Source organism: Oncorhynchus mykiss, chromosome 1, assembly GCF_013265735.2.
Source record: "Oncorhynchus mykiss isolate Arlee chromosome 1, USDA_OmykA_1.1, whole genome shotgun sequence".
NCBI classification, from domain to species: Eukaryota; Metazoa; Chordata; class Actinopteri; order Salmoniformes; family Salmonidae; genus Oncorhynchus; species Oncorhynchus mykiss.
This window is the reverse complement of record NC_048565.1, coordinates 58,891,552-58,914,347: the sequence shown is the minus strand read 5'-3', so window position 1 is coordinate 58,914,347 and position 22,796 is coordinate 58,891,552. Positions and strand designations below refer to the sequence as shown.

The 22,796-nt window shown below is 41.7% G+C and overlaps 1 protein-coding gene across 4 annotated transcripts in view; it reads left to right on the top strand.

The window, feature by feature from the left end:
- The window catches only part of LOC110525667 (serum response factor), a 76,087-nt gene continuing 53,291 nt past the window's right edge, over window positions 1–22,796 (top strand). For 3 of the 4 annotated variants that reach the window (XM_021606030.2, XM_021606005.2, XM_021606016.2), the window contains exons 1-2: window positions 1–1,127; window positions 21,858–22,124. In XM_021606030.2, the coding sequence (XP_021461705.1) occupies window positions 504–1,127; window positions 21,858–22,124 (891 nt within the window). In that variant the 5' untranslated portion in view covers window positions 1–503. The remainder of the gene's footprint in view (window positions 1,128–21,857; window positions 22,125–22,796) is intronic. The other variant, XM_021606023.2, reaches the window with a different exon arrangement.

Here is a 22,796-nt window from a genome sequence, read left to right as displayed (position 1 = left end):
ATTGTATCTCTTTATAAGGAGGAAAGTAGATCTTGAGTTGTAGTCCGCTCTCGAATACATTATTTAAAAAATACATCAGTTTTGTGTGAAAATGCACGACTGCAAGACTGATATTGCGTGATATTCGATGAAATATCTGCAGCCTTTGTGAATTGAAGGCGGATACCGACGACATTTTACGCGATTATGGTGTGAACTACATGACATGGCGGAGTAATAACGAATGCTCTCTTCGATTTTCCCTCTTTTTTGAGAAAGTGCTCTGAGTTTTGGAAATATAGGAGGTTGAGCTAAACTGAACCTGGCTGAAAGGTCTCAGGGGCAGCGTCACGTTTGAAAGTTTGCTTTAGTGGTTTCAAACAGATGACAATTTTGCAATGTCCGCAATTTCGTTGTTTGTTTACCTTTTTGGTGGTTGGGTTTTATGAACCGTGCTGTAATTTTTACTGACCCGCGCTCCAGCAGTCGGCTGACGATTTCAGGGACCGGGTCCTCTAACTAGAATGCTACCAAGCCAGGCTGGATCAGCACAATCTGGAAACGGGTCAGCGTCTTTCAGGGAAAACACAGGTCACGGTTCTGGGGTGATTGGGATTCGCCCTGTGTTGGTCAGAGCAAGGCAATCGAAAACTCGGGTCAGCGACAGCATCAGTGCGGTGGGGATGTTGGGAGGCAACGGTCCAGGAGTGGGTGCAAGAGGTGGGGCGAGACCAGGGAACGGGACGGGACCGACGATTCCACAGACCGCTGCTCAGGGAGGCATCGGTCTGAACATGGGAATTGGGGTTCGCGGAGGCAGCCGCTACGACCCGGACAAAGAGTGTGCGCCAATGGGTTGCAGTGGGTCGGACGCTGATTCAGACTCGGGGGATGAAGACGATCCGATGGGTTCAATCGGGGACAACAGAAGAAGTGTGAAGCGGGAGAGACTGGAGATGGAGGCTGCGGTGACAGGGCAGGAGGCCGGGATACCACCGGGGGGTTATGGTGTGGTCCCCCAAGGTGTCGCTGGCGCAAAGCCAGGGAAGAAGACACGTGGGCGCGTGAAGATAAAAATGGAATTCATCGACAACAAGTTGAGGCGATACACAACTTTTAGCAAGAGGAAGACTGGTATAATGAAGAAGGTGAGTGATCACAGTGACACTCAGGTGTGAGGGGACACTCCAAAGTTTCATTTGGTCATACAAGATGTTGCATTAATTTATGTGTATGGAGCACCTATAGACTACACTGACAGATAATGTAATCACTAGGTACATATCTCAACTTTCTTGTACAATAACCTTCCCTTCTGTCACTGACTTATGATTTTTAACCAGTGGAAGGCCCATTCAACCCCAAATCTCTCACACAATTTGTCATAACCTGATGTAATAAGACTCCCAGACATAATGTGTAAATAACCAAGTGGGACATGTCATCTCTGCCAACAGTCATGACTGGCTCTGTCCTTTAAATAGACAAGAGCAACTGACATTTCGATTTCTGACCATGACCCTCTACGTACACACCTCCTGTCCGTCTAAACTATTTTCAATTAATATTCATTTAATCATGTTTTCAAAGAGCCGTTTGTACTCCGTAGTTGAATGTTTCTCATTCAACCTTTTTAAAGTAACTATATTACCTAATTTAGTCACATAAGATGTAGGAGTACTGCAAACTAAGGTTGGTAAATTACTAAACACTCACTCACTACTGTACATTCACTACTGCAGCCTTTGGTCAGCTGTTCAGATCACAGACCCCCTGGCCTACAGTGTGTCAGGCAGAGCCAACAGATGACTAAACCCCAGAGTCAGAGGTCAGTCAAAGGGCACTAGGCAGACTAAACGGGCCACTGCACCACTGTAAGGAACACATGATGCTTCCATCATGCTCTAGCTCTCTGTCATACAGTAAGTCATCAGAGGAGGTCTGAAAGTGAAAACCCCATGGCTGCATCTGAAGTTGTGGCCGGTGTAGTCAGCATGTGATGCTGTTTGGACAAAAATACAATGATGTCATTCTTTTTGGCAAGACGGTATCAGATACAGTGCAATCAGAAAGTATTCAGACCCTTTTTTTCCACATTTTGTGACATTACAGCCGTATTCTAAAAGTGATTAAATATTTTTTTCCCTCATCAATCTACACACAATACCCCGTAATGACAAAGTGAAAAGTTATTTAAAAAAAAAAAAAATGTATTAAAAATAACAAAACAGATACCTTATTTAGATAAGTATTCAGACCCTTTGCTATGAGCCTTGAAATTGAGCTCAGGTACATCCTGTTTCCATTGATCATCCTTGAGATGTTTCTACAACTTGATTAGAGCCCACCTGTGGTAAATTCAATTGATTGGACATGATTTGGAAAGGCACACACCTGTCTATAAAAGGTCCCACAGTTAACAGTGCACGTCAGAGCAAAGACCAAGCCACGAGGTCAAATACATTTTCCGTAGAGCTCCGAGACAGGATTGTCGCACAGATATGTGTAGGGGTACCAAAAAATGTCTGCCGCATTGAAGGTCGCCAAGAACACAGTGGCCTCCATCATTATTAAATGGAAGAAGTTTGGAACCACCAATACTCTTCCTATAGCTGGCCTCCCGGCCAAAATGAGCAATCTGGAGAGAAGGGCCTTGGTCACTGGGGTGACCAAGAACCCGATAGTAACTCTGACAGAACATGACAGCAGCACAACATGGTAGCAGCACAAAACATGGTACAAACATTATTGGGCAAAGACAACAGCACAAAGGGCAAGAAGGTAGGGACAACAATACATCAGGCGACGCAGCCATAACTGTCAGTTAGTGTCCATGATAGAGTCTTTGAATGAAGAGATGGATATAAAACTGTCCAGTTTGTGTGTCCCCCCCCCCCCCCCCAACAACTTCTTCCAGTTGCTAGCTGCAGCGAAAAGAGAAGTGAACTGAAAAGTGGAGTGACGCAGGGATGTGTGTGCTTTCTATGGAGAGACCTTAAAATAGATGTGCAGCGACGCTCCCCATCCAACCTGACAGAGTTTAAAAGGACTTGCAGAGAAGTATGGGAGAAACCCCCCAGATACAGGCGTGCCAAGCTTGTAGTGTCTTACCCAAGAAGACACAAGGCTGTAATCGCTGCCAAAGGCGCTTCAACAAAGTACTAAGTCAGAATACTTATGTAAATGTTATTTTTTATATATTTTTTGATACATTTGTAAAAATTCAATGAACCTGTTTTTGCTTTGTCATTATGGCGTAATGTGTGTAGATGAAGGGGGAAAAACAGCAATTCAATCCATTTTAGTATAAGGCTGTAACGTACAGTAACAAAATGTGGAAAAAGTCAAGGGGTCTGAATAAATTCCGAATGCGTTGTAGCTAACTACATCTATGGGCTTTTATGTTTTGCTGTCGTGTGTAATGTACAGTAGCCTATATCATAAATTATATGTATTGGATAACCGCACAATCATTTTTTTTTGGGGGGGGGGGGGCTTGGGATCATTAAAAATATCTTTAATGTAGGGCCCATAAAATGTGTTTAATGTATGGCTCAGGTAGCATCAGGCCTGGATTTTCAATTAAACCTCTAATCTAATCCAGACATAGGCCTATTTATATGCTTTATATAATGCTTTTGAATGACACTTCCAGTTTTGGTGGGAAATACCAGGTTAACCAGGAGAAAAGTGATTTACTCTTGGAATGGAACATTTTGTGAAATAGCTGGAAAATATTCAATCCTATCTGTGCCCCACCTTGGCCATCCCAATCAAAATGTTCTGGACAAGTCACTGAGTCAGTGGATTCATAATCTGTCATCAGTTATACTACGTACCATGAAGGCGCTAGTATCCAAGCATGCACATGGAATGTAGGCTACTCACTATTCCCTGTACCATCGTATCCAAGATCACTCATTATGTTTCAATTCAGACATTACCGTATGTCTGAAGCAGATCAGCTCTTTGTCGAGCCAAGAGGCATCTGTTATCTCTCTCATGAAAGATAAGTTGGAGAACTGCTGCAATGCAGACCAACAGTCTTTTTGGATTGTTTCACCAAAATAATTGTGATACCACTGCATTGTTTGATCTCATCTGACTGATGAGCAAGTCCCTGCTTTGCTTGTGCTTTCTTCCCTTTGGCATCCTCCTTTGTTGTCGTGGAAACTGAGGTTTCTGTATTGTACAGTGGGCTGCATGATTGTTCTGTGCCTTGAGTCGGGTTATGACAAAGTATGACAGGATTTACAGTGCCTTCAGAAATTATTCATACCCTTTGACTTCTTCCACGTTTTGTTGTTACAGCCTGAATTCAAAATGGATTCAAATGATTTCTCTCACCCATCTACACACAATACCCCATAATGACAAAGTGAAAACATGTTTTTAGAAAGTGTTGCACATTTTATGAAAATTGAAGTACAGAACTGTCTAATTTACATAAGTATTCACACCCCTGAGTCAATACTTTGTAGAAGCACCTTTGGCGGCAATTACAGCTTTGAGTCATCTTGGGTATGTCTGTATCAGCTTTGCACATCCTGGATTTGGGGATTTTCTCCCATTCTACCCTGCAGATTTTCTCAAGCTCTGTTAAGTTAGATGGAGAGCAGCGGTGAAGAGCAATCTTCAAGTCTTTCCACAGATTAAATCGGATTCAAGTCTGGGCTTTGGCTGGGCCACTCAAGGATTTTCACATTCTTGTTCCGAAACCATTCGTGTTGCTTTGGCTGTGTGCTTGGGGTCATTGTCCTGTTGGAATATAAATCTTCACCCCGTCTAAGGTTGTTTGCATTCTGAAGCAGGTTCTCATCAAGGATTTGCCTGAATTTGGTTCCATTCATTGTTCCCTCCATACATTCTTCCAGGAAAGCTATTGTCCAATGGATTGATGATCATATCATGAGCAACAAGATCTGCTCTTTTATTTTGCAAACGGTGTCAGTGGAGGAGGTGTTAAGCCTGTTGAAGTCATTACCTGATGGTAAATCTACAGGTTATGGTCTTATGGATAATATTTTGCTTTGCTGTGCTGCTCCCTAGATTGCAGTTCCACTGAAATACATATTTAATTGGTCACTGGAGAAGGGGATGTTTGCAAATGTATGGAAGCATGTGAAACTGTGTCCTATTCCGAAAGACAGCAAAGAACCCATTACTCCTGCCAATAGTCGACCAATTAGTATACTCCCTACACTCAGTAAGATATTGGAGGGTATTGTGAGTAGACAAATATGGGAGTACATGGAAAAGAATGATCTGATTACAGCCAATCAGCATGCTTATTGTAAAAACCATTCCACAACCACTGCATTGGTTGATATGACTGACCAGTGGCTCAATGCTATGGATAATGGCAAGTTTGTGGGTGTACTATTTTTAGATTTCAGTACAGCATTTGATTCAGTGGATCATGAAATAATTTTGATAAAATTAATGCATTATGGTTTTAAGGAGGTAGCATTGAATTGGGTACAGTCATATCTAACTGACAGGAAACAGTCCACCTATATCAATGGTTCATTTTCTTCCCCTCGTGTTAAACTGTGGAATACCGCAGGGCAGCTGCCTTGGGCCACTTCTTTATTTAATATATACCAACGATCTTCCCTATGCCTTAGCTGAAACTCAAGCTACTATATTTGCAGATGATACTACAATTTATGCAGCAAGACAATCGGTTAAACGGGTACAGCAAGCTTTACAAGAGATTTGGAGAATATCAGGGAGTGGATTTGCCAAAACAAACTTGTTTTAAACATAAAGAAAACCAAAGTGATGTTGGTCTGTTCAACTAGGAAAAGGCCAAAACAGCATGGGATACAATTAAGTATGGGAGGAGTACAAATTGAAGAAGTGGCAGAAACCAAACTATTGGGAGTGCAACTAGACTGCTTATCATGATCGTCACAAATAACTAATCTATGTAATAATAATAATAATAATAATAATAAAATAAAATAAAAAAAAGATTAAAACAGCATGCATAATCAGAAGGATAGCTAAATATTTACCGGGAAAAATTCTTCAGCAAATAACACATGCATTAATTGAGCGTCAGGTGAATTACTGTTCTGTGGTCTGGGGAAATGTATCATTAAGTGAAGTTAGGAGGCTGCAGAATGCACAGAACAAAGCAGCAAGGATTGTTTTAAGGTGGAGATATGGTTCTTCTGTTGCAGTCATGCGCAGTGTTGTTGGTTGGTCATCAATCGACAGGATAATTGAAAAAAAAACATGCTTATTTTATTTCATAATATACATCATTTAAAACGGCCAAGTTCTATTCACAACGGTATTCAGTTGGTAAGAGACAGACATTCCGTAAATACTAGGAATAGATTGTCCACCATCTATGCGCTATCCTGACAGAAAAGAGAAATAGGCAAAATAACATTTAGATTTAGAGCAATACAGAAATTGAATAAATTAACTGAGCAAACTAGAAACCTTTCAATATATACATTTTAAACATTATTTTAAAACAATTTAAATATAATACATAAACTTTGTATGACTATATAGTAGATGAAGAATCAATATTTTTTAGATTGAGTATTTATTGGGTCATTGTGTTAGTATATTATGTATGTTTGTAATATGTGAACATGTGGTTGTATTATAAATTGTATTTTAATGTTTAAGGACTATTGGCAGGTTAGTCGAAATGGGGACTAAAAGACATCCAGTCCCTGCTGTTCATAAGCATCCCCATAGCATGATGCTGCCACCACCACGGTAGGGATGGTGTTAGACGGGTGATGAGCTGTGCCTGGTTTTCTCCAGACATAGCGCTTTGCATTCAGGCCAAATAGCTACATTTGTGTCACAGATCACAGAATCGTTTGCCTTATGATCAGACTTTCACGTGCCTTTTAGCAACAAAAAAAAGTGTCCTGTCATGCATGCCTTTTTCTCAGGAGCGGCTCCCATCTGGCCACTCTCTCATAATGCCCAGATTGGTGAAGTTCGTTTATTTAATTTTTTTAACCTTTATTTAACTAGGCAAGTCAGTTAAGAACAAATTCTTATTTTCAATGATGGCCTATGAACAGTGGGTTAACTGCCTGTTCAGGGGCAGAACGACAGATTTGTACCTTGTCAGCTCGGGGGTTTGAGCTTGCAACCTTCCGGTTACTAGTCCAACGCTCTAACCACTAGGCTACCCTGCTGCCCCAGAGAATGGTGTCGGAGGAGATGGCTGACGTTATACCGGCTCATAACCAATTGCGCTATTTTGTGTGTGTGTGTTTGTGTGTCCCACGTTGTTTAACTTATTTGGTACATAATGTTTCTGCCACCATCTCTTATGACCAAAAAGAGCTTCTGGATATCAAAACAGCGTTTACTCACCTCAAACTGGAAGAATATTTTTTTTATGTGTTGGGACACTAAGGATTTACTCCAGAAATGGACAGGCCCAAATCCCAGTCATTTGCATGAAGAAAAGATACCGATGCAGGTCCGGGTGCCCTTTTTAGAATTCGTCGGGCAAGTGGATAACCCACCTCTACTATCCGTCCTATTGGCCAATGTGCAATCATTGGAGAATAAACTGGATGAGCACCGTTCAAGACTGTCCTGCCAACAGGACATTAAAAACGGTAATATCTTATGTTCAGTTGTGGCTGAACGACGACATGGATTATATACAGTTGGCTATTTTTTTCTGTGCATCGGCAAGACCGAACAGCTGTTTCCTGTATGACAAGGGGTGGTGGTCTGTGACTATTTGTAAATAACAGCTAGTGTACGAAATCTAATATATTAAGGATGTCTTGCCTGAGGTAGAGTATGTCATGATAAACTGTAGACCACACCATTTACCAAGAGAGTTGATCTATATTTTTCGTAGCTGTCTTTTTACCACCACAAACCGATGCTGGCACTAAGACCGCACTCAACAAGCTGTATAAAGCCATAAGCAAACAAGAAAATGCTCACCCAGAGGCGACGCTCCTAGTGGCCAGGGAATTAAATGCAGGGAAACTTAAATCTGCTTTACCTAATTTCTACCAGCATGTTACATGTGCAACCAGAGGGAAAAAAAACTCTAGACCACCTTTACTACACACAGAGACACATACAAAGCTCTCTCTCTCTCGCCCTCCATTTGGCAAATCGGATTCCTGCTTACAAGCAAAATCTAAAGCGGGAAGTACCAGTGACTCGCTCAATACGGAAGTGGTCAGATGAAGCAGATGCTAAGCTACAGGACAGTTTTGCTAGCACAGACTGGAATACAGTGTATTTGGAAAGTATTTAGACCCATTTACTTTTTCCACAGCCTTATTCTAAAATGTATTATTTTTTTCCCCTCAGCAATCTACACACGTACCCCATAATGACAGCAAAAAACTGAAATATGACATTTACAAAAGTATTCAGAACCTTTACTTAGTATTTTGTTGAAGCACCTTTTGGCAGTGATTACAGCCTTGTGTCTTCTTGGGTAAGACACTACAAGTTTGGCACACCTGTATTTGGGGACTTCCCCCATTCTTCTCTGCAGATCTTCTCAAGCTCTGTCAGATTGGATGGGAGCGTCACTGCACAGCTATTTTCAGGTCTCTCTAGCGATGTTCGATCGTGTTAAAGTCAGAGCTCTGGCTTGGCCACGCAAGGACATTCATAGACTTGTCCCGAAGCCACTCCTGCGTTGTCTTGGCTGTGTGATTAGGGTCGTTGTCTTGTTGGAAGGTGAACCTTCGCCCCCCAGTTTGAGAACCTGCTCCAGAGCGCTCAGGTATTCATCAAGGATCTCTCTGTACTTTTCTCTGTTCATCTTTTCCTCAACCCTGACTAGTCTCCCAGTCCCTGCCGCTGAAAAACATTCCCACGTCATGATGCTGCCACCACCATGCTTCACCGATGGTGCCAGGTTTCCTCCAGACGTGACACTTGGCATTCAGGCCAAAGAGTTCAATCTTGGTTTAACTTCTTAGTGATCCCTTCGCGCGCCAATCCCCGTTAACAGGATTGATTTGACAACACCCAGTGTGCGCGCCAAATCAAAAACACTCATAATAATAATTCATAAATCATACAAGTGTAATAGACCGGTTTAAAGATTAAGTTCTTGTTAATCCAGCCACAGTGTCAGATTTCAAAAAGGCTTTATGGCGAAAGCAAACCATCAAACATACACATGAAAATCAGAATTCAACACAAAAGTCAGAAATAACATATAATTCATGCCTTACCTTTGAAGACCTTCTTCTGTTGGCACTCCAATTTGTCCATTCACTTCTTGTGACTCTCTCAAACCCGGGTCCGGGAGCGTAATCATCGCCTGACACTAATTAGCATAACGCAACGGACATAAATCTTCCTAGAAAATCTTCCTATTCATGAAAATCACAAGTGAAATATATTGGAACACAGCTTAGCCTTTTGTTAATCACCCTGTCATCTCAGATTGTCAAAATATGCTTTACAGCCAAAGCTAGACAAGCATTTGTGTAAGTTTATCATAGACTAGCATAGCATTATGCCTTGCTAGCAGCAGGCAACCTTGTCACGAAAATCAGAAAAGCAATCAAATTAAATCGTTTACCTTTGATGAACTTTGGATGTTTTCACTCACGAGACTCCCAGGTAGATAGCCAAAGTTAATTTTTTCCCCAAATATTATTTTTGTAGGCGAAATAGCTCCGTTTGTTCTTCACGTTTGGCTGAGAAATCGCCCAGAAATTGCACTCACAAAAACGGTGAAAAATATTCCAAAATAGCTCCATAATATCGACAGAAACATGGAAAACGTTGTTTATAATCAATCCTCAAGGTGTTTTTCTAATATCTATTCGATAATATATCCGTCGGGACAATTCGTTTTTCAGTAGGACCGATTGGAGTAATGGCTACCTCTGTATTTTACGCGAGAGTCACCCTGGGAGCCATCATGTGACCACTTACGCAATGTAGCTGCCTACGGCTATTCTTCAACATAAATGCGTAAAACTACGTCACAATGCTGTAGACACCTTGGGGAATACGTAGAAAGCGTAAGCTCGTTGATAGGACATTCACAGCTCAATAGGGACTCATTGGAACGCAGCGCTTTCAAAACCTGGGGCACTTCCGGATTGGATTTTTCTCAGGCTTTCGCCTGCAACATCAGTTCTGTTATACTCACAGACAATATCTTTACAGTTTTGGAAACGTTAGTGTTTTCTATCCAAAGCTGTCAATTATATGCATATTCTAGCATCTTGTCCTGATAAAATATCCTGTTTTAAAACGGGAACGTTTTTTTTTCCAAAAATGAAAATACTGCCCCCTAGTACCAACAGGTTAAACATCACAAATGGTCCTTTTGTTCGATTAATTCCGTCGTTATATCCCCAAAATGTCCATTTATTTGGCGCGTTTGATTCTGAAAATACACCGGTTCCAACTCGTGTAACATGACTACAAAGTGTCTAATAAGTTACCTGTAAACTTGATCCAGACATTTCAAACAACTTTCCGAATACAACTTTAGGTATTCTTAACCTTAATAATCGATTCAAATTTAAGATGGGATAAACTGTGTTCAATACAGGATGAAAAAATGGAGCGTGCTTTCAGGTCACGCGCCTCTAACAAATAATACACCTCACTTGACCCTCATTCTGAACTGCCTTACTTCTTCATTTCTCAAAGGAAAAACAACCAATTTCTAGAGACGGTTGACATCCAGTGGAAGCGATAGGAACTGCAAGTGCCTTAGAAATCTAGATTCCCATTGAAAACCCATTGAAAAGAGTGACCTCCGATTTATTTAAATTTTTTTCCTGGATGGTTTGTTCTCGGGGTTTCGCCTGCCAAATAAGTTATGTTATACTCACAGACATCATTCAAACAGTTTTAGAAACTTCAGAGTGATGTCTATCCAAATCTACTATTAATATGCATATCTTACTTTGGCCACACGTTTCATCCGGACGTCAAAATCCCCCCCTAGCCTAAAGAAGTTAATCAGACCAGAGAATGTGATTTCTCATGGTCTGAGTCATTTTAGGTTGCTTTTGACAAACTCCAAGCGGGCTGTCATGTGCCTTTTTACTGACGAGTGGCTTCCATCTGACCACTCTACCATAGAGGTGTGATTGGTGGAGGGCTGTAGAGATGGTTGTCCATCTGGAAAGTTCTCCCATCTCCACAGAGGAACTCTGGAGCTCTGTCAGAGTGACCATCTGGTTCTTGGTCACCTCCCTGACCAATGTCCTTCCCCGATTGCTCAGTTTGGCCGGGCGGCCAGCTCTAGGAAGAGTCTTGGAAGTTCTAAACTTCTTCCATTTAAGAATGATGATGGAGGCCACTGTGTTCTTGGGGACCTTCAATGCTGCATAAATGTTTTGTTACCCTTCCACAGGTCTGTGCCTCGACATAATCCTGTCTCTGTGTTCCAGAGACAATTTCTTAGACCTCATGGCTTGGTTTTTGATCTGACATGCACTGTCAACTATGGGACCTTTATGTAGACAAGCGTGTGCCTTTCCAAATCATGTCCAAACAATTGGATTTACCACAGGTGGACTCCAAGTTGTAGAAACATCTCAAGGATGATCAATTGAAACAGGATGCACCTGAGCTCAATTTTGAGTCTCATGCTAACATTTCTAAAAAACGGTTTTCTCTTTGTCATTATGGAGTGTTGTGTGTAGATTGGTTAAAAAAATGTATTCAATAATTTTTAGAATAAGGTTGTAAAGTAATGAAATGTGGAAAAAGAGAAGGGGTCTGAATACTTTCCGAATGCACTGTATGTTCCGGGACTCCTCCGATGGCATTCAGGAGTATACCACATCAGTCACCAGCTTCATCAATAAGTGCATCGATGGTGTTGTCCCAGCAGTGACTGTACGCAGAGTTGAAGTCGGAAGTTTACATACACCTTAGCCAAATACATTAACTCAGTTTTTCACAATTCCTGACATTTAATCCTAATAAAAAGTATCTGTCTTAGGTCAGTTAGGATCACCACTTTATTTTAAGAATGTGAAATGTCAGAATAATAGTAGAGAGTGATTTATTTCAGCTTTTATTTATTTCATCACATTCCCAGTGGGTCAGAAATTTGCCTACACTCAATTAGTATTTGGTAGATTTGCCTTTAAATTGTTTAACTTGGGTCAAATGTTTCGGGAAGCCTTCCACAAGCTTCCCACAATAAGTTGGATGAATTTTGGCCCATTCCTCCTGACAGAGCTGGTGTAACTGAGTCAGGTTTGTTGGCCTCTGCTCGCGCACACTTTTTCAGTTCTGCCCACAAATGTTCTATAGGATTGAGGTCAGGGCTTTGTGATGGCCACTCTAATACCTTGACTTTGTCGTCCTTAAACCATTTAGCCACAACTTTTGAAGTAAGCTTGAGGTCATTGTCCATTTGGAAGACCCATTTGCGACTAAGTTTTAAGTTCCTGACTGATATCTTGAGATGTTGCTTCAATATATCACATCATTTTCGTTCCCCATGATGCCATGTACTTTGAAGTGCACCAATCCCTCCTGCAGCAAAGCACCCCCACAACATGATGCTGCCACCCCCTTGCTTCACTGTTGGGATGGTGTTCTTTGGCTTGCAAGCTTCCTTTTTCCTCCAAACATAACGATGGTCATTATAGCCAAACAGTTCTATTTTTATTTAATCAGACCATAGAACATTTCTCCAAAAAGTACAATCTTTGTCCCCATGTGCAGTTGCAAACCGTAGTTTGGCTTTTTTATGGCGGTTTTGGAGCAGAGGCTTCTTCCTTTCTGAGCGGCCTTTCAGGTTATGTCAATATAGGACTCATTTTACTGTGGATATTGATACTTTTGTACCTGTTTCCTCCAGCATCTTCACAAGGTCCTTTGCTGTTGTTCTGGGATTGATTTGCACTTTTCACACCAAGGTACGTTCATCTCTAGGAGACGGAACGCATCTCCTTCCTGAGCGGTATGACTGCTGCGTGGTCCCATGGTGTTTATACTTGCGTACTATTGTTTGTACAGATGAACTTGGTACCTTCAGGCGTTTGGAAATTGCTCCCAAGGATGAACCAGACTTGTGGAGGTCTACAATTTATTTTCTGAGTTCTTGGCTGATTTCTTTAGATTTTTTTCCCATGATGTCAAGCAAATAGGCACTGAGTTTTGACGTAGGCCTTGAAATACATCCACAGGTAAACACCTCCAATTGACTCAAATGATGTCAATTAGCCTATCAGAAGCTTCTAAAGGATTTTTCCAAGCTGTGTAAAGGCACAGTAAACTTCTGACCCACTGGAATTGCACAAAGTAGATTTCCTAACCAACTTGCCAAAACTATAGTTTGATTAACAAGAAATGTGTGGAGTGGTTGAAAAAAAGAGTTTTAATGACTCCAACCTAAGTGTATGTCAATGGTACATACCCCAACCAGAAGCCATGGATTACAGGCAACATCCACACTAAGCAAAAGGGTAGAGCTGCCACTTTCAATGAGCAGGACTCTAACCAGGACGCTTTTGATAAATCCCGCTATGCCCTCAGACAAACCATCAAATAGGCAAAACCTTAATACAGGACTAAGATTGAATCCTACTACAAATCAAATGAATTTATATAGCCCTTCGTACATCAGCTGATATCTCAAAGTGCTGTACAGAAACACAGCCTAAAACCCCAAACAGCAAGCAATGCAGGTGTAGAAGCACGGTGGCTAGGAAAAACTCCCTTGAAAGGCCAAAACCTAGGAAGAAACCTAGAGAGGAACCAGGCTATGAGGGGTGGCCAGTCCTCTTCTGGCTGTGCCGGGTGGAGATTATAACAGAACATGGCCAAGCTGTTCAAATGTTCATAAATAACCAGCATGGTCAAATAATAATCACAGTAGTCGAGGGTGCAGCAAGTCAGCACCTCAGGGGTGAATGTCAGTTGGCTTTTCATAGCCGATCATTGAGAGTATCTCTACCACTCCTGCTGTCTCTAGAGAGTTGAAAACAGCAGGTCTGGGACAGGTAGCACGTCCGGTGAACAGGTCAGGATTCCATAGCCGCAGGCAGAACAGTTGAAACTGGAGCAGCAGCACGGCCAGGTGGACTGGGGACCGCAAGAAGGAGTCATGCCAGGTAGTCCTGAGGCATGGTCCTAGGGCTCAGGTCCTCCAAGAGAAAGAGGAACAAAAATCAAAAATGTAAACTCATCAGACCAAAGGACAGATTTCCACTGGTCTAATGTCCATTGCTTGTGTTTCTTGGCACAAGCAAGTGTCTTCTTATTATTGGTGTCCTTTAGTAGTAGTTTCTTTGCAGCAATTTGACCATGAAGACCTGATTCACGCAGTCTCCAAGTTGATGTTGAGATGTGTCTGTTACGTGAACTCTGTAGCATTTATTTGGACTGCATTTTCTGAGGCTGGTAACTAATGAACTTATCCTCTGCATCAGAGGTAACTCTGCATCTTCCTTTCCTGTGGCGGTCCTCACGAGAGCTACTGGATGGTTTTTGCGACTGCACTTGAAGAAACTTTAAAAGTTCTTGACATTTTCTGCATTGACTAACCTTCATGCCTTAAAGTAATGATGGACTGTGCAAAAGTGTGCAAAGCCGTCATCAAGGCAAAGTGTGGCTACTTTGAAGAATCTCAAATATAAAATATATATTTTGGGTTTCTACATGATTCCATACAGTGGGGCAAAAAAGTATTTAGTCAGTCACCAATTGTGCAAGTTCTCACCCTTTAAAAAGATGAAAGGCCTGTAATTTTAATCATAGGTACACTTCAACTATGACAAACAAAATTAGAGAAAAAAAATCCAGAAAATCACATTGTAGGATTTTTTATGAATTTATTTGCAAATTATGGTGGAAAATAAGTATTTGGTCACCTACAAACAAGCAAGATTTCTGGCTCTCACAGACCTGTAACTTCTTCTTTAAGAGGATCCTCTGTCCTCCACTCGTTACCTGTATTAATGGCACCTGTTTGAACTTGTTATCAGTATAAAAGACACCTGTCCACAACCTCAAACAGTCACACTCCAAACTCCACTATGGCCAAGACCAAAGAGCTATCAAAGGACACCAGAAACAAAATTATAGACCTGCACCAGGCTGGGAAGACTGAATCTGCAATAGGTAAGCAGCTTGGTTTGAAGAAATCAACTGTGGGAGCAATTATTAGGAAATGGAAGACATACAAGACCACTGATAATCTCCCTCGATCTGGGGCTCCACGCAAGATCTCACCCCGTGGGGTCAAAATGATCACAAGAACGGTGAGCAAAAATCCCAGAACCACACGGGGGGACCAAGTGAATGACCTGCAGAGAGCTGGGACCAAAGTAAGAAAGCCTACCATCAGTAACACACTACGCCGCCAGGGACTCAAATCCTGCAGTGCCAGACGTGTCCCCCTGCTTAAGCCAGTACATGTCCAGGCCCGTCTGAAGTTTGCTAGAGAGCATTTGGATGATCCAGAAGAAGATTGGGAGAATGTCATATGGTCAGATGAAACCAAAATATAACTTTTTGGTAAAAATTCAACTCGTCGTGTTTGGAGGAGAAAGAATGCTGAGTTGCATCCAAAGAACACCAATACCTACTGTGAAGCATGGGGGTGGAAACATCAAATAAAATTTTATTTGTCGCATACACATGGTTAGCAGATGTTAATGCGAGTGTAGCGAAATGCTTGTGCTTCTAGTTCCGACAATGCAGTAATAACCAACAAGTAATCTAGCGAACAATTCCAAAACTACTACCTTATAGACACAAGTGTAAGGGGATAAAGAATATGTACATAAAGATATATAAATGAGTGATGGTACAGAGCGGCATAGGCAAGATACAGTAGATGGTATTGAGTACAGTATATACATATGAGATGAGTATGTAAACAAAGTGATAGATGATATAGAGTACAGTATATACGTATACATATGAGATGAATAATGTAGGGTATGTAAACATTATATTAGGTAGCATTGTTTAAAGTGGCTAGTGATATATTTTAACATCATGCTTTGGGGCTGTTTTTCTGCAAAGGGACCAGGACGACTGATCCGTGTAAAGGAAAGAATGAATGGGGCCATGTATCGTGAAATTTTGAGTAAAAACCTCCTTCCATCAGCAAGGGCATTGAAGATGAAATGTGGCTGGGTCTTTCCCAAACACACTGCCCGGGCAACGAAGGAGTGGCTTTGTAAGAAGCGTTTCAAGGTCCTGGAGTGGCCTAGCCAGTCTCCAGATCTCAACCCCATAGAAAATCTTTGGAGGGAGTTGAAAGTCCGTGTTGCCCAGCAACAGCCCCAAAACATCACTGGTCTAGAGGAGATCTGCATGGGCCAAAATACCAGCAACAGTGTGTGAAAACCTTGTGAAGACTTACAGAAAATGTTTGACCTCTGTCATTGCCCACAAAGGGTATATAAGTATTGAGAAACTTTTGTTGTTGACCAAATACTTATTTTCCACCATAATTGGCAAATAAATTCATAAAAAATCCTACAATGTGATTTTCTGCATTTTTTTCTCATTTTGTCTGTCATAGTTGAAGTGTACCTATGATGAAAATTACAGGCCTCTCTCATCTTTTTAAGTGGGAGAACTTGCACAATTGGTGGCTGACTAAATACTTTTTTTGCCCCACTGTATGTGTTATTTCTTAGTTTTGATGTCGTCTCTATTTTACAATGTAGAAATTAGTAAGGTGTGTCAACTTTTGACTGGTACTTTACATTACCTCAATTACCTCGACTAACTTGTGCCCCCCGCACATTGTCTCAGTACTGGTACCCCCTGTATATAACGTTGTTATTGTTATTTTATTGTTGCTTTTATGTTATTTTTAGTTTATTTTGTAAATATTTTGTCTTAACTGCATTGTTGGATAAGGGGCTTGTAAATAAGCGTTTCATGGTAAGGTCTATTCTAATACAATTTGATTTGTTGTAGAGACTGTTGTCCTTCTGGCAGTTTCTCCCATCTCAGTCTAGGAACTTGTATTTGGGTTCTTGGTCACCTCCCTGACCAAGGTCCTTCTTGCCCGGTTTCCCAGTTTGGTCAGACGGCCAGCTGTAGGCATAGTCTGGTTAGTTCCAAATGTTTTTCAATTTCCCAATGATGGATACCACTGTGCTCTTGGAAACTTTCAACTCTCTAGAAATTGTTTTATACCCTTCCCCAGATAAACCGTACCAGTCAGAAGTTTTGACACACCTTCTCATTGCAGGGTTTTTCTTTATTTTTACGATTTTCTATATTGTAGAATAATAGTGAAGACATCAAAACTATGAAATAACACATATGGAATCATGTAGTATCCAAAAGTGTTAAACAAATCAAAAATATATTTTTGATTCTTCAAAGTAGCCACCCTTTGCCTTGATGACAGCTTTGCACACGCTTGCCATTCTGTCAACCAGCTTCATGAGGTAGTTACCTGGAATGTATTTCAATTAACAGGTGTGCCTTGTCAAAAGTTCTTAATGCGTTTGAGCCAATCAGTTGTGTTGTGACAGGGTAGGGGTGGTATACAGAACACAGCCCTATTTGGTAAAAGACCAAGTCCATATTATGGCAAGAACAGCTCAAATAAGCAAAGAGAAACGGCAGTCCATTATTACGTAAAGGTCCAGTCAAGAACTTTTAAAGTTTCTTCAAGTGCAGTTTCAAAAAGCATCAATTGCTATGATGAAACTGGCCACAGGAAAGGACGACCCAGAGTTACCTCTGCTGCAGAGAATAAGTTCCTTAGAGTTACCAGCCTTAGAAATTGCAGATGAAATAAATGCTACCACAGCATTCTGCATCGATACGCCATCCCGTCTGGTTTGGGCTATCATTTATTTTTCAACAGGACAATGACCCAACACACCTCCATGCTGTGTAAGGGCTATTTGACCAGGAAGGAGAGTGATGGAGTGCTGCATCAGATGACCTGGTCTCCACAATCACCCGACCTCAACCAAATTGAGATGGTTTGGGATGAGTCGGACCGCAGAGTGAATGAAAAGCAGCCAGCAAGTGCTCAGCATATGAGGGAACTCCTTCAATACTGTTGTAAAAGCATTCCAGGTGAAGCTAGTTGAGAGAATGCCAAGAGTGTGCAAAGCTGTCATCAAGGCAAAAGGTGGCTACTAACACTTTTTTGTGGGGGTACTGCCATATGTGTAATTTCATAGTTTTGTAGTCTTCACTATTATTCTATAAGGTAGATAATAGTAAAAAATAAAGAAACCCTTGAATGAAAATTCAAGTCAAATTTTTGACTGGTACTGTATGCCTCATCACAATCTCTGAGATATACGGACAGCTTCTTGGACTTCATGGTATAGTTTCTGCTCTGACATGCACTTTCAACTGTGGGGCCTTATACAGACAGGTGTGATTCTTCCTAAATCATGTCCAAACAGTTGAATTGGTCACAGGTGGACTCCAAGTTGTAGTGACATCTCAAGGAAGATAAAAGGAAATTGGAAGCACCTGAGCTCAATTTGTGTCCTAGCACAAAACAACAACAACAAAAAAAATGTTTTCACTGTCGTTATGGGGTATTGTGTGTGTGTGTGTGTGTAGATGGATTAGAAAAACAGATATTCAATACTTCTTTGAATTTGGGGTGTAACACAACAAAATGTGGAATAATTCAAGGGGTATGAATACTTTCTGAAGGCACTGTAGCAGGCAGGTTTCAGATCTCTTTGAGGGTGCGGGCCAGGGCCGTGTGATACGATTGCAATTGATGGCCTACTAGAGCCGCAATCTGACTGGTTCTGAAAAGGATCTGCAGGTTCATTCAAATGGACTTTCAAGTCTGCACACGCTCTAGCAAGTTGAGTTCTCCATGTCCAGGATTTCACTACTGCCCCTAAGGTTTAATCGATAGATGCACACGGTTTTCATACAGTAGATAGACCTGTATGACTGTTAGGATGTGTGAGCTATGATTTGCTCTGTTTTTGAAGCAGGCCATTTGTAATCTTCAATGGTTACACATGCCCCATAGCTTTACATGTAAGGCCAGAAAGGGAGCTTACATGAATACCTTGGCTGGGTGGATTGCCTCTTCTGGTGTCTGCTCTCTAGGCTGTCCTGGGGCATGCTGTTGGGTCTCTCACTTACTTACAGACAGACAGCATACACAATATGCACATACACATAGGGTACTATACACATCTGTGTGTGTGTGCAACCTCGTTCCCAGACACACAGCCAGAATAATCACACACTGACTACAAGAGTCAGGGATTGCAACAACCAGGAGACCTAAAGCAAACAAGCTAGTGAAAGGATACCAATAGGAATTAACAAACTTATCCTCTCTCATTTTCAAAATGATGTAGTTATCAAGCTGTGCATTTGGGTATTGACCAAGCCACCCTGACGCAGCCTGACCCACACATACTGTAGACGTGCAATGGCTGAGACAGGCTTGCCACACAGTTCTTTGTACATGAAATCATCTATGTCATTGAGATGATTGACATGTTTAAATGATGGTGAAATCCTTTGGAAGTGTTACTGAGAGCTGCATGCTCGCTCCATTTCTAAGAATGCTTCTGCAGAACCCACTGAAGCAACTACAGGTCTCGTCTTCGCTGTTCTTCAGAGCATGAAAACATCTCCAGAGGCTTGCTGTCTTTGCTTTTATTTGTTAATTTGACACCGCAGCTCTGGAGGTGAAGCATGCACCGCTGGACTGGCAAGTGTGATGGACACAGTGTCGGAAGTTGCTCACACCCATCTCTGCCCCTCTACCTTTTCATGTGGGGTTGCATTTCACTACAGCCAAAAGATGATTAGATAAGTAGCTTCAGCATTGTCCAATTGCTACATTAACTGAATGGAGTACATTATATCTACAAATGAGATGATTGAGGCCAATAATGGACAAATGAATACGTTGCCACACTTCCAAACCTTGTGACGTCTGAAAGTTCCTTGAAAGCTGGAAAACGGGAAGTTCCTTGAAGGAGAATTTAACTTAAAGAAGCTGTGACGCGTTTAGTTCTGTTTCGATTGAGATTGCTCTTGCAGTAACAGCACTATAGTTTAATAACAGTATATAGACCCTATGATTTCGCATAGGCTATTTGATGTAGGCCTAAGCAAGGATACGATTGTTGGTTGTGTTTGACAGCCATCCTCTAGTCCTCCTTACTCTGCATGTCTGCCAGAATGATGCCCGGCGGCTAGCAATGAAATCATTCATCAGCCAATTTTTAAATTGTATTCACTAAGGTCATGGTAGTGTCTACTCTCCCTCCCTGTCCGCCAGAAGCATCCTGGACATTACCGATGACTGACGTAAATCAAAAGGCTGTCTCAGTGAGTGCACAAGGTTCACTCCAAGTGCAACAATAAGTGTGTGTGTGAGAGAATAGCGCATGATGTGGGTTTAATTTCTGATGCAAGATCTTTGTATTATTCGTGGGTCACTACACTACTGACGGTGTGTTTTGTGAGTGTCTGGTGTAATGAATGACAAGGTGGGAGAGCTCACGCTCTCATGTTTCACCGCCACCTCTGCCTGTGAGAGGAGCCATTGATCTTGTCTTCCTTTTAAGACCTATATGGTTATTACCTCTACCAGTTCCCTTTCTCTCCCTTACAACCAAGACCCCCTGTCGCAAGGAACGAATTCAGTATCACTTTATCACCGACGCTATTCTTGGAGGCTTATCTCATGTTATTTTAGCTACATTTGTGCTATACGTCAGACTTCACCACAGAGGTATTTTTAGACTTGGAGTGTGTTTCTTGGCTTGTTGGCTGCAGTTTTAACCCGTTATCTGTAGGTAGCACCATCTGGGACTCAGTTTTTTCCTATTCCTATTTGAGTCTGTGCAATACACATAATAGTGTTAGTGAGAAAGTAATTTACCGTAAAACTTCTATTTAATAGCCTGAATGTTTTATTTGCTTAAATCACTGAACACAACAGGCGCTTATTAGAGACGGGCTTATAAAAATAAAGGTTATTTATTTTTTTATTTTTTTATTTGCCCCGGCAATTAAAAAGGACAGGCGGCTGGGCTACTTGAGACTTTAAGTTTTACGGTACTCATGATTTGAGATGTTTTAAACAGTTTGTTTTATACTGAACCAAAATATATAAACGTAACAATTTCAAAGATTTTACTGAGTTACAGTTCATATAAGGAAATCAGTCAATTGAAATAAATGAATTAGGCCCTAAGCTATGGATTTCACATGACTGGGCAGGGGTGCAGCCATGGCTGGGCCTGGGAGGGCATAGGCCCACCCACTTAGCAGCCAGGCCCACCCATTGGGGAGCCAGGCCCAGCCGATCAGAATGAATTCTTCCCCACAAATGGGTAGTATTACAGATGGAAATACTCCTCAGCACCCCCACCCCAAACCCCCCTCAGACGATCCTGCAGGTGAAGAAGCCGGATGGCGTGGATGTACTGCCAAATTCTCTGAAACTGTTGGCAGCTTATTGTAGAGAAATTAACATTACATTTTCTGGTATAGCTCTGGTGGACACTCCTGCAGTCAGTATGCCAATTGCACACCCCCTCAAAACTTGAGACATCTGTGGCATTGTGTTGTGTGACAAAAATCAGCTTCTTGATATGCAAAACCTGTCAGGTGGATGGATTTTCTTGGCAATGGAGAAATTCTCACTAATAGGGCTGTAAACAAATTTGTGGACAAAATTTGAGAGAAATAAGCTTTATGTAACTTTCTGAAACTTTCCTGGGATATTTTTTATTTCAGCTCATGAAACATAGGACCAACACTGTACATGTTGCGTTTATATTTTTGTTTGGTGTAGTTAAGAATGTGGTGGAATGTCAGCTTACCCTGTTTATTTAGGCACATTCCTCCAAGATGCTCATGCTGATTCTAATGCTGATATGCATGTTGACATTGTCATCTCCCTCCCCCCATGGCAGGCCTATGAGCTTTCCACGTTGACAGGAACCCAGGTCCTGCTACTGGTGGCCAGCGAGACGGGCCATGTCTACACGTTTGCCACGCGGAAGCTCCAGCCCATGATCACCAGCGAGACGGGCAAGGCCCTCATCCAGACGTGCCTCAATTCTCCAGACTCACCTCCCCGCAATGACCCCTCCACTGACCAGCGTATGAGCGCCACAGGCTTCGAGGAGACGGACCTTACCTATCAGGTGTCTGAGTCAGAGAGCCTTGGAGAGACCAAGGTGAGTTCTGATGCTGCTCTTCACCGTAAGGACCAGGGTTGTATTCATTAGTCACCAAACTAGTTTTGTAAACCCGACCCTAGGCAACAGCAGTCACTAGTAGGGGTGTAACAGTTCACCAAACTACGGTTCAGTACATTTTGGTGTCACGTTTCAGTACAGGAGGAAAATGAAATGCCAACAGTTACTGTAGTTAATTTTTATTTAAGCTGCAAAGGGCTGCTTGAATTCAGAGGGTAGACAGTTTTTTTTTTGTGTGTCTTGTTCTGGTGGTAGGAATACTGGGGTGACGTCGCTGTAAATGTGTCAACATGTTTGAGGTGTTGGCAGCTGCACAGGCTATTCTCGTCGAGTAGTACTCTGTCTATCGCTGTTGTAATTTACTGGGAAACCAAAATGTTCCCAAACTGTAGATTTTAAACGATGACGGCGAGTCCTCCACTACTCGCCATCGTACAGAACTAAACTCAGCAAAAAACGAAACGTCCCTTTTTCAAGACCCTGTCTTTCAAAGATAATTCGTAAAAATCCAAATAACTTCACAGATCTTAATTGTAAAGGGTTTAAACACTGTTTCCCATGTTTGTTCAATGAACCGTAAACATTTAATGAACATGCACCTATGGAACAGTCGTTAAGACAAACCGCTTAGACGGTAGACAATTAATGTCA